The sequence below is a fragment of the Abramis brama genome (genome assembly GCF_963993115.1).
Source record: "Abramis brama genome assembly, chromosome: 21".
Classification (NCBI taxonomy): domain Eukaryota; kingdom Metazoa; phylum Chordata; class Actinopteri; order Cypriniformes; family Leuciscidae; genus Abramis; species Abramis brama.
Genome location: NC_139983.1, coordinates 12,057,185 through 12,073,084, shown reverse-complemented (window position 1 = coordinate 12,073,084; position 15,900 = coordinate 12,057,185). Strand labels below are relative to the sequence as shown.

Here is a 15,900-nt window from a genome sequence, read left to right as displayed (position 1 = left end):
TGTTGGGTGAATTATCATACACTTGTAAAGCTGATAAACTCTCCTGTGTTTCTCTGACGTCTGATATGATTTTCTATCAAACTGCATCTCTGGATGATGCCTGTTCATTAAAGCTGATAAAGATCCATCTTGTCTGCAAGCGTCGAGGATCAGGCATATCTGTTTGAAGAGGTGTCTAAAATGAAACTGCGTATATTGAATTAAAATAATAACTGAATAAAAACAGACAGACTAAAGGTTGCTTTCATTCCTTTTTATAAGCAATTCCATCAAAAAGCAGAAGTTTCATGCTGCAGATTGCACCTGTACAAAAACGTGGTGAAAAAAAAACTTTATAGTAGCTGAGAAAACAACTAAGAGAAGATTAAACTGAAAATTAGTTGTGCAGAATAAAGCAGAAAAAGAATGCAGATTCCAAAACGTCCTTTATTTACATCAGTCTGTATGTCGATCAAACTCTCATTCAAGCTCTGCTTTTCTCCATAGCATAAGAAATCATGCCGACTGTCGCAGTGTTAACATCAAGCAATATGTTGACAACTTTTAACTTCTTCAGTCATACATCTCTCAGTCTTTTTTGTTTTTCCTTTCTATTCACATGACCTACTGAAAGGAGGCGAGATCTTAGTTTCGCAACCGTGTTCTTGAACATTAAAGCGCATTAAAGACGATATTCGTTTAACATTGTACTGCATATCACACAATGTATCAGTTGAACAATCCACAGATGCCGAAGGATGTGACGGGTTGTAATGAAACATTTCATGAATAAACATGGAAATGCCGGGTTCTCTCATCTCCCATGATTTGGCGATAGGTGTTTAAAAAAACAACAACTATATAATATATAAAGAAGAACAAAAGTGAAATATAGTATATTTTATATATATGGCATGAATTTAGCAACTGTACAAGTTTAATGCATAGTGCTTTTGCAGGCTAAATAAATTATAGAATATAAGCATCTCTGTCATACAGGCCTCCTGAGGTAAAAAATAAATAATATCCTTCATTCATTACATTGCCAAAAGCACAAAAGGGCAGCAGGAATGTCGCTCCCCTTTGCTTTGGCAGGGGGTCAGGGAAGAGGAGTGAAGCGGGAATGGAAAAGCGTATGAAGTCTTTAGTTAGTACCAGAAACAGGCTATGTAGTCATCTATAAACGTTTAGAGCTGAAACTGTCTCAAGCACCATATATATACTGTATATATATAAACAGATTTATACTGTACCAAAGTGTCAGCAGACAATGAGACCACATAGAGAGAAGGCCAATGACCAGACATATGCACCAATCTGATCTAGAATGCAATACAACAGACTAAATTCAATGAGTTGTATTTGATGAAAACCATCATTTAGGGAAGTTTTTCGTTTGCAGAAGCTAATTAAAAATGTCCAAGAAGTTGGCATGCAGCAAAAAGCCTTTATTTTTGTTACCGATATTAAAGATCCTTGTTGGTCCTGCCAGACTGAGGATTCTTCTCGCCTCTCAACCGTGACACGCTGAAGTTGCCCAGCCCCGAGGCGTCACATTGCTGAAAATGCCAACATAACCGCAGGGGACATGAAAAATCAATGAGCCAATGCCAGAATCATTCTCCTAGAAATCGTGCTGTGCTATTTCATTGAATATGAAACACTCTATGTGATCTCAGTGTGTCCAAGAATACAAAAAATAATATAAAACACACGTAACAGTTCATGTTGAATGTGACTAGTGTCTGACAATACAAATACCGAGACAGAATCAAAGAGATTAAACACATAATTTCACAAGCAGTGTTTTCTTTTTCTTTTTCTCTTTACTTTTTAAACTTTTTTTTTTTGTTTGTATGCATGTTTTTTTTTTTTTTTAGGCTAGCACCATCTGTACACAAATATGGATTTTTTTTCCCCATAGATTTCCAAGATATTGAAGTGTTCACAAGGCACTTGTCGTCCTTTTTGTTCTGTTTTTCATTCATCTTCTTTAAAGACTTGTTCTTTTATCCACATATGGTAATATAATTTGTTTGTTCACAGCAAGCGAGCAAGCCATTTTCGCAAACATTGACTCCAAAGTTCCAAAGTGCTCATCCAGCTTTGTGGGACAAAGATTTTTTCTTTCTTTTCGTCAACTCTCCAAGTCCAGCGTTTTCTGTTCCCCACCAAAATCCATTTTAGAAAAATATTAAGCCTTTATATTTTCCCATTAATTTCAGCCATCATTGTTGTGATGAACTTTGTAACTTGCTCACATACACTCTGCTGAGCCTTTTCCACTTCCAATTGTCCATAATACTTGGCAAATCTTTTACCGTCGCCGGCATGTGATGTCAAAGCACGTGATCATCATCAGATGAGCTTTGCAGAAGTTGACCCGGTTCTCCAGTCGTTCCGTGACAAACTCCAGAGCTTCCAAGTACTCCAGAGAGTCCACTTCAAATGTCTGCTGAAGGTCAACTGCAAAAGTGAAGGAAAAGGATGTTAACTGACAGATGTTAACTGACCACCACACTAGTATTTTTGTCATAATCAACATTTTACAATGCCTGCAGGTTGCACAACTATTTATTGATATATTTATACTAGGGGGTTGAACGACGATTTTTTTTAAGTCAACATTTATGTGATTAAAGGCGAGTCGACACCGACCTGTGGCTGATGACATCATTAATGAACAAATGTGCATTCACCCGATCAATTTTGAGCATCCAGATGGTATAATCAAACATATCTTGTGGAGCGCTCTCGGAGTAAGCATTTATTTGTCATTTACATTTATATAGCGCTTTTCTTAGCACTCAAAGCGCTTTACATAGGGGGAATTTCCTAAACCACCACCTGCAATGTGCAGCATCCACCTGGACGCCCACCACACAGACCACAAGGTGAGCACCTCCTAGTGGCCTCACTAACACCTCCACCAGCAGCAACCTAGTTTTCCCAGGAGGTCTCCCGTCCAGGTACTAACCAGGCTCAGCCCTGTTTAGCTTCAGTAGGCAACCAGCCTTGGGCTACAGGGTGATATGGCTGCTGGCAAACTGTTGAAAACAGAGCGTAAAAGTGGACTTCAAAGACTTCTTATCCTGTTGCGCCCTCTATAGGCCATGATCAGTGACTAGTCGATGTCAAGCTTAAAGCGTCATTGCAGAGCATTAAAGCTGACTTGCCTATGCAACCCCTAATTCATACAGTATATGGCTATAATTTCTTGGACTAGAAACAGTTCAATAAAATACCATTGACTGTAACCCAAAGTGTTCAAATCACTTACATTCAGTGGTCCATTTCTCTGGCTCCAGCATCAGATATTGTTTGGTTTGCTCCAGTTCTTTCTTCAGCCAATCGTACTTGGCCCGTACCTCTGAGATTCTCTGTTGCCGATGTTCCAAGATCTTCAGTTTGGCACTAAAGTATATTACTTCCTGGGGACACAACAACAATAAGTGATACATCTATACCATGTTCAAAAGAACTGCTGTTAAAACACCCTGCTGCTCACTCTTCTTACCTTATTGCCTACGGTTCGCCTCCTCTGTAAACGTTCAACATCATCAATCTCATAAACCTTAATCTCAAAAGGTTCAGCTAAAACCCTCTGTGTGGGCCGGAGGGGACCATCCACCCAGCGTACCCCTGGACTGATGACTGGCTTTCTCACGGGAGAGGAGGTGTCCAAGGTGAGGTTAGGGATTAGACGGCGTCTCTGGGACCCTGGATATGAAACAATGTCATGTTATGACCACTATGTAAACACATTTTGCTTTGTAAGTAAGTCAGACAAAAAAAAGTGTAAAAGTGTCACAGTGCTGAGCCAAAGTTTAACCTACAGTACACGGAGCAGCACTGCTACCAATTCAGAGCAGCCGTGTAATGAAAAATACCACTGAGATAATGACAGGACAGTATCTTATCTGACCAGTCTGGGAGAACGAAGTCTACACTGAGGAATTTGCCAGAAGTGGTTCCCCTATTTGCATAGAAATTGACAGTTCCAGGTCTACTGATATGCTATCTGATTTGGAACCAATGAACAAGGTAATATTAATGTGTTTCAGCTTGTCAGTTAGTCTGAAAACAGCACAGAAAAGGTCAAACTTTCAGTCTTCCCTCATTTCAGAGAGAGAGAGAGAGAGTTCAGGAGAACGTTAAGAATGGCAGTTGTGCTTTTATATCCTTCACCTTGCAAAGCCTTTTACAATACTGATTTTCTTTGCAGGTTCCAGTTTTTGTGTCTGTTGTTCCATAGCCAGGATTTAAATTTTCAGTGTTCCCAGAACTTCCCACCATGCAAATGTTTAGATGCAGAGAAATAGGGTAAAATTCTTTGCCTGAGGAAACGGGAGAGGAGGTGTGTATTCAGGAATTTAGGCAGCACTAAATATTCAACGACCACCTACAGCTAAGTTTGGCAACTGCTATCAGTCTGTATCATAACAGATCATCCAAGCATATTCGAGGGAGTAAATCTGTTTAAATAGTTATGTTACTTCCAACTATAATCTGGAATGAGCCCTTCAAGCTTTGTAGTACAATAATTTTTGTTGAGCACAGTTCATTAATAATGCTGTTAATAGATATTTGTATTGTTGAAATGTAGAAAGATGAATGCCATGATGAGCCATCAAATAATTTTTTATGTTGATATTCAGGATTTTAAGTATAAAGAAGCATAATTTGAATCATGTTATATTTGCTTACCTGTATTACTTCTTTTTTTGGAATTCTTTAGGCTCCTGCGACTGCTGACAGAACCGCTGTTTTCACTCATCGAGTCCTGAGCAGATGATGTGCTTCCTGTGGCCTCACTGTCTCGTATCATACTCTCATAACCACTGCTGCCACCACTGTGGTAAAACAAGGCAGTCTTTCCCATGGCAGGAGGAAGCTCTCCGCTTAGCACGCTGCTGTTGTCACTGGCGTGCCCACTACTGCAACGGTGAGGCCTTCTTGGGGCAGTGATCTTACTGTAAGGTGAGGGTAAAGTATGGACCACTGGCCTTTCCTCTCCTTGGACTGCTGCTCCTCTCTCTTCGGTGTCTGAAGCTCCTCGTCCTTGGGTAGTGCGAGAGCTGGCGCTACCTTGTAGAAGCTCAGAGATTCGTCCATTCACTGCTCTTAAAGGTAGCTTAGATACAAGCCCTGTCCCCCTGTTGCGACTTAGAGACTGAGTTGACCATGAACTTTGGTTCTGGTTCTTTCCGTTGGGGGGCAAACTTGAGCTCCGGTTTACTGACTGTGGGAGGGACTTGGTGGAGAAACTTAGGATCTTAGTGCTAGAGGTTGATAAGCTTCGAGCTTTGGGGCTTGCCATAAGGAGTTTGCTAACTGCAGAGATTTTGGATTGACTTGCTTTGGGTGACTGCAGTACATTGTTGTTGCCATTTGGTCCGTTGGTGGGTGATGAGAGCAAACCACGGGTGATGCTCCTACCTGTCCTTGGCATTGTACTGTCTTTTGTGATTCCTCCTTTAGAGCCCAGAGAGGTCAAACTCTCGGCTCTCTCCAAGGAATGACAGTCATAATGTGCAACATGGGACCTCCCTAAGGAATTGGTTCTGTTTGCTAACTGCTCAAGTTTGGCACTGAAAAGTCTGCTGCTCTCTACATTTGGTCCTTTATGTTTACCACCCAAGTCTTCAGGTGTGCCACCAAGGAAAGATAGATGCTGGTGTGGGGTTTGAGCATTTCCTGGATTATGCTGTGGGCTTGCTCGATTCCTCTGGTCAAGGCTAGACTTCCTTACAGGTGGCAATGGCGGGATTCCTTTCTGACGGGCAAAGATACCTTGCCTTCCGATGGAACTTCTTCTTTCGAGTGTGGCTCTTGGACTGCAGGGAGTAGAGGTGGTAACCCCAAGGCTTTTATACTCTCCACTCATGTACCGGTATGTAGGGTCTTCCAGATCATCTTGCTTATTTAAGCGATGCCATGCACGAGGGAGACTACCTGTCCTGAGGATGTCTGCAGAGTACACTTGAGTTATGCTTTCGGGTGCATTGAAAACCATCTCGCAGCCGTCCACCACCCGGTTCATGGAATCAGGGGAACATGCTGCTTCATTACTTGAGCTATGCTTGTCGAATTGACATTTCCTTTTCACTGATTCAGAGGTTCTCTTCTCTGATTTGACATCACAGACCATGTTCAAAGGCTTGGTCTCTTCATTGCCCTCTCTTTTCATCCATGGGTCATCAAAATTTATCTCACTTGAGATTGGAACAGGTGGGGATTTGAGATCATTAACTGGAAGCTTTTTGGTAAGTAAGTCCTGCACAACTATTGGCTTAACAGCAGCACATGGGTGAGTTGTTATATTGGTCTTAAAAGGAACATAGACACCTAAGGTTGAGGACAGTTTGTCTAGTTTGTGTTTAGTAGTTGTGTTTTTGTCATTAACTTCAGTTGTATTGGAATCAATCTCTTTTTCTGAGTTGCTTTGGCCATTTGACTCAGGGAGACCTTCAATGTCACCTTCTTCTTGAATTTCCAAAAGCCTGTCTTCAGCTAGTGCCTCACCTTGTCCAAAGCATTGCTGAGCAACAAAGCTATGACATGACTGGTCGCCATCACTGCCAGCACTCATTTCACTCAGCCATGAGCTGATTGAGGATCGACGACTAGCCTGGACGTCCCCTTCTATCCTGCTGAGAGGCAGGAATTTATTAATGTTGACTTGTGAGATAGTGGCGGTGGAAGTGCAGGGAGCAGTGGCATAATGTTCTAAGTCTTCACTTATGCTGCTAATGATACTAACAGGCCTTGATCCAGATGCCATGGCCTGCAATGAACAGTCACTGTTAAAGCTGATAATACTGGTTGGTCTGCCGTTTTCCATCATCCCACTAATTGTCAGCTTTTCTACTAGGGTGAACACCAGCTCATCCTCTCCATTGGGTTCCAAAGGATGCTCCAGCATAACTGTGGTTGTGGTGTCCTTCACATCTTTCTTATTGTCCAAAGGCAGCTGGGGAACATCGTCACACAGTGTCTCAGCTGATCCAAGGCTATTGGTGGATGAAGATCTCTTTAGGACCTGTGGGCTCATCCCCACTGGAGAGGTTCTAGACTCTGGATTAAGCAAAGACTCTGTAGATGACTTTCTATAGTCTAAATTAAGATTGTGTGAGGAGTGAGGAGGTGTACCAGGCATAACTCCTTTCTGGGTGTACACTTTGCAGCGTTGAGAGGGAGAGGATGGTGGTTTGTACTCTGAGGTTTTAGTAAGACTGGCAATTCCCAATCGAGGGGAGCCCATAGGACGAGGCTTACTCTCACTGCTGCTTCCACCACTGATGGATTCTCTGCTGTCATGCAAACTGGAGCTCTTGGCTCTCTGAAGAGGGGTTAGTTGCCCAATACCACTGCTACCAGTCACACTTCTGCTGCTGGAGAGTCCACAACTGCCTGTTGAACACTGTGTCAGGCTTTCAATTATTGACTGAGCGATCTCTGCTTCTTCAACCACCTCACGGATCTCCGCCAGTTGCTGGTCAGATATCCTCTTTGGAGAACTGGATTGATTACACCCTTTAACGACTTGACCATGGCCAGACTCAAATTTGGCAGCTCTGTTGTCAGGGACTTCTTCAAAAGGAAATTTTGTAACCTCTTCTCTTCCATCAATACATTCCAGCCTCTCTTGTAGCTCCGCAAAAGTGTTACACTTAAGACAGTCCTTCTCCTTTTTACCCGACTCGGCACCTTCCTCTGGCAAAGGTGGAAGTGGCTGAGGATGAATGGTCTGCAAGGGTTGGACAGACTGTGAGGCCTGAGCTAGTGGGTCTACAACTTGTTGAGATGGTTGTGATGTCAAAGGTGCCTGGCCAAGATCTGCTTTATTTTTATGCAGGGATGGAATGATAGGAACAAACTCTGGAGGACCTTCGTTGTCTGTTAGCTCTTTGTCCGAAAGAGCTGAACCATTTGGCCCCACGTAGATAACTGTGTCACATGACTGCTCGCTGCTGGAATAGTCTTCAGGGTCACTGGAGAGGTGTAGCAGAGGCATCTCTGAATCAACAACATTTCTAGAATGGATGGTCCTCAGCTGTGTTGGGCGACGCATTCTTCCTTCCTCACATGAGCTCTCACCACCAGAGGAACTGGATGTGTATTGCTACAAAAGAAAACATTTTACTGCATTTTAAACAACTAAACATAAAATACAATGGTGAATCTATTTAAGCTAAAAGAAAGTTCAATAAAATAAAGGAAAGGGTCATACCACGCTTACTTTAGCCTTCTTCTTCTTCAGCCTAAGAACACGAGAGGCAATTTGAAGAGTGGAAAGTGTCTCTGAGAAGTTGTTGGGTGACGAGGAAATGTGGGCTATCATGGTGGTGCGACAATTCATGTTTCCCAGGGACTCTCGTAATAGCATGGTTAGCTTACTATCTCTGTAAACAAAAATGTCATTAGTTTATTTGTGCAGAATGCCAATTGTGTAACCTGATGAATAACAGTGAAGATGCATAAACTGTAAGATGAGTTAACCCTTTTGAGAACAAAATGTATTTGTAAAATGGTAGAACATCCAAGGCTTTTTAACAACTTTATACTGAATACCTGCACCACGTTTAACAATTAGTCTAATCTTCTAAAATTATCCTTATTAATAACAATGGATAGAACCTTTTTGGTCATTTTGATTTGCTGAAGTGTTCTTGATTCAATTTAGAGAGAGAGAGAAAGAGAGACTTGGATTGGCATTTCCTGTTCTGTCTGCCTTCCCTATGGCAACCATTAGAGGTGCCATATAAAACTGCTTTTCAAGGATGAGTCAGCTAGCATTACGATATGCACATGCAAGTTCAGTTCTCAGAAATCAATGACCTATACAATAATTTGAAGAAAAATAAACAGACTACAGCAACAGCGTGTACAGTAATGTTAAATATGGTTAGTGAACTGTGTAGTCAATCTTGAGTGGTTATTAAGACAGTGAACACATGGCTGAGCTATAAATGATAAAAAATATTCAATTATTTCACTAAGCATAAATTATACAAGCATAATTTACTAACCATGACGTAGCAAACATGCATTTATCAGAGATATGCCATCAAGATAACATTCACCGCTTGGCAAAATATGTACTGTAAAAATGTATTACGAAACACAAGTAAAGTGTTTCTGGTAATTACTTCTAATATTGTGCCATATACTGTATGCATTGTAGTGTAAAATCAATAATTAATATATTCCGAATTGATAAAAAATTCAGAATTCAAAACAATATTCTAGATTTGACATTAAGGTTAAAACAGCCAATTACAAAGATCATAGGCAGTTAATATACTATTTAGCTCTTATTAAATCACTATCTAAAATTAGTGACTTTATATTCATTTATGATACACGCATATTAATTCAATTTATCTTGTGCAAATTTTGCATTCCTCCCAAAAGGCTGTAAACCCTAATTATATCTGGGCTCTCCAGAGCAGATGCGTTGCCAGCCTTAAACCCCATGATGCTTTGCAATGTAAATTCGCCATGATTAAATTAGGGAGCCATAGCATAAAATGCAAACGTGCCTTGAGGGAGCTAAATGGAAGTGCTGCAAATTTTTAGGAAACAAAGCTGCTGGAAAATGCATGGCACCTTCTAAAGTTGTCTGTTTAACTGAAATTAACATGCTGCTTAAAAGAAACAAAACAGCAGTTGCAGAGAAATGGTCTGTGTTAAGAATGTTCGATGAATCCCAGTGAATGTGAAACTGCATCTGTCTCTATGGCTGCTTGGCACAAGCTAATTCACTTAGCTATTACCCCTGAGGAACGATAAAGGTTACATTCTCTCTACAGATTCAACGTAGCATTATAATCCACTAATAACTGCTCACATCAAAGCTTGGAAAATGTCAGTTTGTATATATTATTCATATGAGGTGTCTTCATGAAGAATTAACGGCATGCAGCAGAGATATTAAGACTAAACATGTTGCATCTTTAATGAGTCGAGCGACTGCCGAATGACTTCACCCATCACAGTATAGTCGTAATCTTGTCGTTGAGGTTACAACATACAGTATCCGTCTGAAAAGTTTAACTCAATGTGTTTTTGTTGAGATCATATAATGTGAGATAAAAAGTGAAAAGAAAAGGTCTCACTTGTAAGGGATGTGCTTGCTGCCATTGACCAAGGCCAATATGACGTTCCCCAGGGCCGAAAGAGAGAGGCAGAGTCCCGTAGTGCTGTCACGGGTCTTGCTCAAAACCTTCACACAGCTGCCCAGGTCGATGAGATGCAGTCGGCTCCTGCCTCCCGACACTAACAAAAGAGCCACACGGTCAGATTGCCTGAACAGGAAAACTCTGACTGGAGTTTCTAACATGTTCTTCATTCATCAATCTCTTAACTCTGATATTAATAACATTCTACTTTATGCCTAGGCCAATGGTTCAGACACCATAGTGACAATTTTAAGTGACTCAATTGAAGTAATTGATGTGTTACACAACCATAACCAAGATTGATTTTTAAAATAAATTAATCAAATTGATCAAAGGTGACATTAAAAACATTTAAGATGCTGTTCTTTTGAACTTTCTATTCATCACATTTTCTACAAAAATATTAGGCAGCACAACTGTTGTCAACATTGATAATAATAAGAAATGTTTCTTGAGCAGAAATGGATCATGTGACACTGAAGACGGGAGTTCTTGCCATCACAGGGATAAATTACATTTTAAAATGCATTAAAATAGAATAGATTTTAAATGAATAATATTATTTTAAAGTAATAATATTTCACAATATTACATTTTTAAAACATTTATATAGCTACTTAGTTAAAGTAAGAAAATATCAAGCTTGCAAAGAAACTGGAAAAGCAATAGAATGTAAAGAAACTTTAAATATAAAGGACAGTATAAACTGTCAAAAACCTCATGATGACCATCTAATTCCATTATGAAGTGTTATTGGAACCTATTAGGTTAATGAAGTATTATTAGGATAAAATTGAGGATAATGACTTTCTATTTCAAAAGGCAACATTATATCTCTATGTGTTTCTATTATGTAAGTTAACCTTCATCATGGAAACATCTAGAGTGGATTTCATGACTCTGCTTACATTAGCTTCATTATACACAGTTAATTCAACTTACCCAAATACTCTAAAAGCCCAAGCTAACACATCTGGTTTTACTTTCTGTTCACTCTTGGAAGGAGGCAGAACATTTTTTTGTGATAAGAGAAATTAGCATGTTCTCCAGAAATAGCGAGCTTTAGCATGACAGCTTTTAGATCAGATCCTACATCTCACATTAACAATGGCACTTTTTTCCTGTTATCACACCCCTCTCCAAGATTATCAGCAACAGACTATTTATAAACCATGCTGGCAACATTTGGAAGTATAATGAGAAAGTTTGAAATCAACCGTGGAATGGAGCAGATTATTGCTGATAAGTCTAGCACAGCCGATCAGCAACTTATTTTGTGTTTTAGATGCTGTTGTTATCCATCATAAAAGTATCTTACCAACCTTAACCAGCAATAACCAACATTTTTGAAACCTAGAAAATAGGTCACAGACCAAAAACCAGTTGAGAACCCCTGTTGAGTCTCTACTGAAACTATATCTTGCTTATAATGATACTCACTTCCACCCTTGCCGGTCTTTTCCATTCGATACTGGTAGATGTGTAGGGTGAAGAGCATGTGAGAGTTACGGTGCTCCTCTTCATCATAATCCGGCTTACTGCTGTAGCGCGAAGCAATGGCAGCGTCCAAGAAGAAAGCGGCCTTCTCAGCCGTAGGGGCGCGCAACTCGCTCTGATTCTGTAACTGTGTAAAAAGTTTTGGTTGAGAAACAGTACTGACTTTGTTCTCTAAACATTATTATCAGCATCAGTAGCTAAGTTGTTCAGTTTGGCCGATAACTGCCAGAAGCGACATTTATTTTGACTTTATTTGTGAAAAATACCATAATAGAATTACAGAATCAAGAAGCTGCTATCTAAACTATAAATCTCTCTATTTTAAGAGATCTCTCTATTTTTAGAAATGTATTCATTTTCCAGTTAATTTAGTAAATATGTAAAATAAATGTAAATTTATTTGCAGCATTTGATGAATAGTGTGTATCGACATATATACAGGGTTTGGACACCTGTATATAACAAAACTAAAACACCTGGTTTAATAATTTATTAGTATGCAGCTAAACAGCATCAGCATCTCCTTTTGCAGCTAAACAGCATCAGTTCATCTTGGGAATGACTGATAGAATTCCTTCACAGTGGCCATTCCTCTTCCAGAACAGCGGTCAGGTCACTGTGATGCTGGTGGAGGAAAAGGTTTTCGGACTCGGTCCTCAAAAACACCTCAAAAAGCCTAAAAAATATTTAGCTCTGGTGACTGTGCAGGCCATGGGAGATGTTCAACTTCACTTTCATGTTCATCAAACCATTCTGTCACAAGTCTTGCTGTGTGTATTGGTGCATTATCACGCTGATGCACGGCACCCCCTTCAGGGTACAATGTTTGAACCATTAGGTTCACATGGTCCTCCAGAATGGTTCAGTAAGCACAGTAGGGAATGTCATGATATTGCAGCCCAAACCATCACTCCTGTGCTTCACTCTGGGCAGCAACAGTCTTAGTTCTTCTCCACACTGTAACTCTCACAGATGTGGGAAAGACAGTGATGGTAGACTCATCAGAGAACAATACATGCTTCACATTGTCTACAGCCCACAGTTACTCCTGTTGGATGTGGTTCGTCCCCTAAGTAGAGGTATGCAGACATTGCCCTGACTCACGATACAGCACAAAGACTTTCTGTCCTGGTCACAGATGAGCCAGCGAGATGTGCAACCAACAGTTTGTCTTCTTTTGAACTCTGATATGTCTCCCATTTTAGTTGTGTGGATTGCACTATTTAATGTACAGCATGTGCTATTGCTCTGCTAATTCAACCGTCACACTCTGCTCTTACTGATGGAATGTATAATCAGTGAAACCTCCAACAATATATTTGGCCAATGTTTCAGTTTCATTGTCCAACCCCTGTATGTGTATAGGCTCTATATCAGCCAACCTGCTCTTGAAGAAAACAATCAGTCAAAAAATCTGTTAACCTCTATTAACAGTACTAGAGAAAATAAAAGAAAGTATTGAGACACTGTCAGCTCAGTTAAGTCTTAATGTCAAAAAAAAAAAAAAAAGGTTTGTTATTGGGCAAAAAAAGTATCTTCATGTCAGCACTGCCTTGGGTATCACGTCTGAAGCGTGCTCTGTGTGATACGGCTGACTGTCATAGGAACAGGAGAAGTGAGGGCATTACAATCCATTGCTGTGAGGTATCAGTCCAAGATGAGATTAGTGCAGATGTCTGAGGATTACAGAGACAGGGGTTGTCTCTGCTCGACTAATCCTCTCTTTAAAATGTTAACTTTAAAATTAAAATAAAACCTGAAACCTAATTAAAAAAAAAATTAAAAAAAAAAGCTAATTCAAAATATGTATGAATGCTATAATAGTATCTGAATAATACTAAAATAACTCTGGCCCCAAAACAAATAGTGCCACAGTGTTTACATTTTTAGGGAAATCATATTAAAATGGAATAGAAATTTTAACATTGTAAAAAATGACACACTTCACCTTTCATTTGACTTATGTTATTTACATAATAATGAATTTTGAATAAAATTGACATACATTTTTCACAGTATTTTAGCATCAATCAGTGATTATATGAACAATCCCTTACATGAACAATATACTGTATAATTAAAGAAATGTGAACAACATTTACCTGCATCCCGCAGATGGGGTCCTCGCAGAGGTAGACTCCTGGAGACTGGCCGTCCTGCAGACTGCCTGTCGCCACCTCTGACAACAGATCTTTCAGGTTCTCGTCTTTTCCCCAGACCTCCACAGCCGACACTCGTACGGAGAAACGTGCACCCGTCTTTTCCTTGCACTCGTTGATCAATTTAAATAGCCAGGAGATGGCACACGGGATAATCCCGAAACTCTGCATGGAATCATCCTTGCCAATCATAGTGTAGGATTTGCCTGCAACAAGACCAAGAACCAAGTTGACGATGGATTGGTTTGAATACATTCACATTCCTTGCATAATGAATGATTGGCAAGCGTAGAGTGGAACGGTACAGTAGAAATAGGTCAGGTGTTAAAGCCATGGTGTCTGTTTGGCCTCAAGAGCATTACACCAATATGTGTGGTCTATTTCACACTTTCTAATGTGATATTTAGCTTCCAGACCAGCACTCTGGCATAAACCACAGTGACAGATGTCACATACACGCTACTCCAACACATTCCAATACAATTAAAAATCCATTACAGCTGGAAAATTGACAAGATTAATGAAATCGTGCTTATAAATATAGTCTGAAAATGTACCATGCCTAATCACATGAATGTTTTGTCTGCCTTAATGGGTTCTTATTTCCAGAAAAGCCCTTTGTTTGAAAGTACGCTGACATTTGCCATATGTCGTAGTGTGGTTGAGTAAGCACATATGCCATGTGGGCAGCACTGGGCATTAAAAGCAGGTTCACCCGCAGGACCAGAACCGGAACAATAGCCTGTTGATTGGCACTCCCTGGATTCATTTCTGGACATTGCCCTCCAAACGGTCATATGCATAAATACCCCTGCTGTTGACATGAAAGGGGCCACTAAACAAAGCCATGTGTCACAGCACACATTCAGACCAGATTTAACTTCAAAAGACGGATTCCTCTAGTTTGGGTGGGTATGAGAGTGAGAAAGAGAAACAGAAACAGAAACAGAGATGATACAGTGTCTGCTGAAATAGGCTCATTTGCACGGTTCACAGTGATTCCAAACATCACAACAGTTCATAAATACAAGCCAATCCTGCAATGGTGCAGATGCAGCAGAGTATAGATTAATTCATGGTAACTGTCACCGTCCCGTATACGGGACGCCTACGTTTACTTCACTATATTACAATTAAATCTTAATCGAAGAAAAACTACACGCCTATAGACTGAACACCTAATATGCATGACATCACCGTTTTCACAAATTCACTTTTTTGTAGTTTACACAGAGGCAATAACTCTGCAACACCGTTCTCTTGTTAATGAACGATCAAAACACAGAAAAGGTTTTAAATTTTTAGAAAAAAAGTGTCATGTAAACAGTCCCTTAGTTGCCAAGGCAACTTGTCAAATTACATTTAAGTGTTTTAAGTTTAAGTGTTTATCCAATATTTATATTTTATTAATACCATAGTAATTCCATGATTACCATGCAAATACTATGATGCAGGAATATAGTAATCATTTAGTTGCAGATGGTATATATCAAGAGCAAAAAATCCAGTTCTGGATGCTGACTTGTAAAATACATTTTAGTTTGACATGCTATTACTGACGTTCTGGCAGGTGGTTGTAGGAAATCACATGACATAGGAGAATCCAGCAAGAACAGTCTTTAGTAACACCACTTTAGACCACTCAGGAAACACAAGAAGTAAATAAAAAAAAACACATAAACTCAAATGACAATCAACACCGAACAAAGAACTGCGGAGAAGAGAACTGAAGGCTAAAATATACAAGGGAGGTTAATCAACAGAAACTGAAACAGGTGCGTAACAATCAGTAACCAAGGAAACAAACTAGTGGCGGGAAAATGGGAACTAGAACTAATCCAAAACAGAACATACATGTGACAATGATGTTATATACCTGTTCACCTAGATTACTTGTCATCATGATTATACTGCATTAAAATCCATCAAAACAGATAATAGAAAAAGAATAGTTAGAAGAGCATACATTACATTGAAGATGTAAAAAAATAAATATTTAAATTAAAAAACATGAATAAGTTCAATTACATTTATTTATAATGTATGTACTTTATTTTTATTATTTGTTTTAATACATTGTA

The 15,900-nt window shown here is 39.7% G+C and overlaps 1 protein-coding gene across 4 annotated transcripts in view; it reads right to left on the bottom strand.

The window, feature by feature from the left end:
* Positions 1 to 238: 238 nt before the first annotated feature.
* The window catches only part of kif26ba (kinesin family member 26Ba), a 95,026-nt gene continuing 79,364 nt past the window's right edge, over positions 239 to 15,900 (bottom strand). For 3 of the 4 annotated variants that reach the window (XM_084097508.1, XM_084097510.1, XM_084097511.1), the window contains 8 exons: positions 13,763 to 14,025; positions 11,604 to 11,787; positions 10,101 to 10,260; positions 8,213 to 8,384; positions 4,687 to 8,104; positions 3,497 to 3,699; positions 3,260 to 3,410; positions 239 to 2,445 (listed from right to left, as the gene is read on the bottom strand). In XM_084097508.1, coding sequence (XP_083953634.1) covers positions 2,297 to 2,445; positions 3,260 to 3,410; positions 3,497 to 3,699; positions 4,687 to 8,104; positions 8,213 to 8,384; positions 10,101 to 10,260; positions 11,604 to 11,787; positions 13,763 to 14,025 — 4,700 coding nt within the window. In that variant the 3' untranslated portion in view covers positions 239 to 2,296. The remainder of the gene's footprint in view (positions 2,446 to 3,259; positions 3,411 to 3,496; positions 3,700 to 4,686; positions 8,105 to 8,212; positions 8,385 to 10,100; positions 10,261 to 11,603; positions 11,788 to 13,762; positions 14,026 to 15,900) is intronic. The other variant, XM_084097509.1, reaches the window with a different exon arrangement.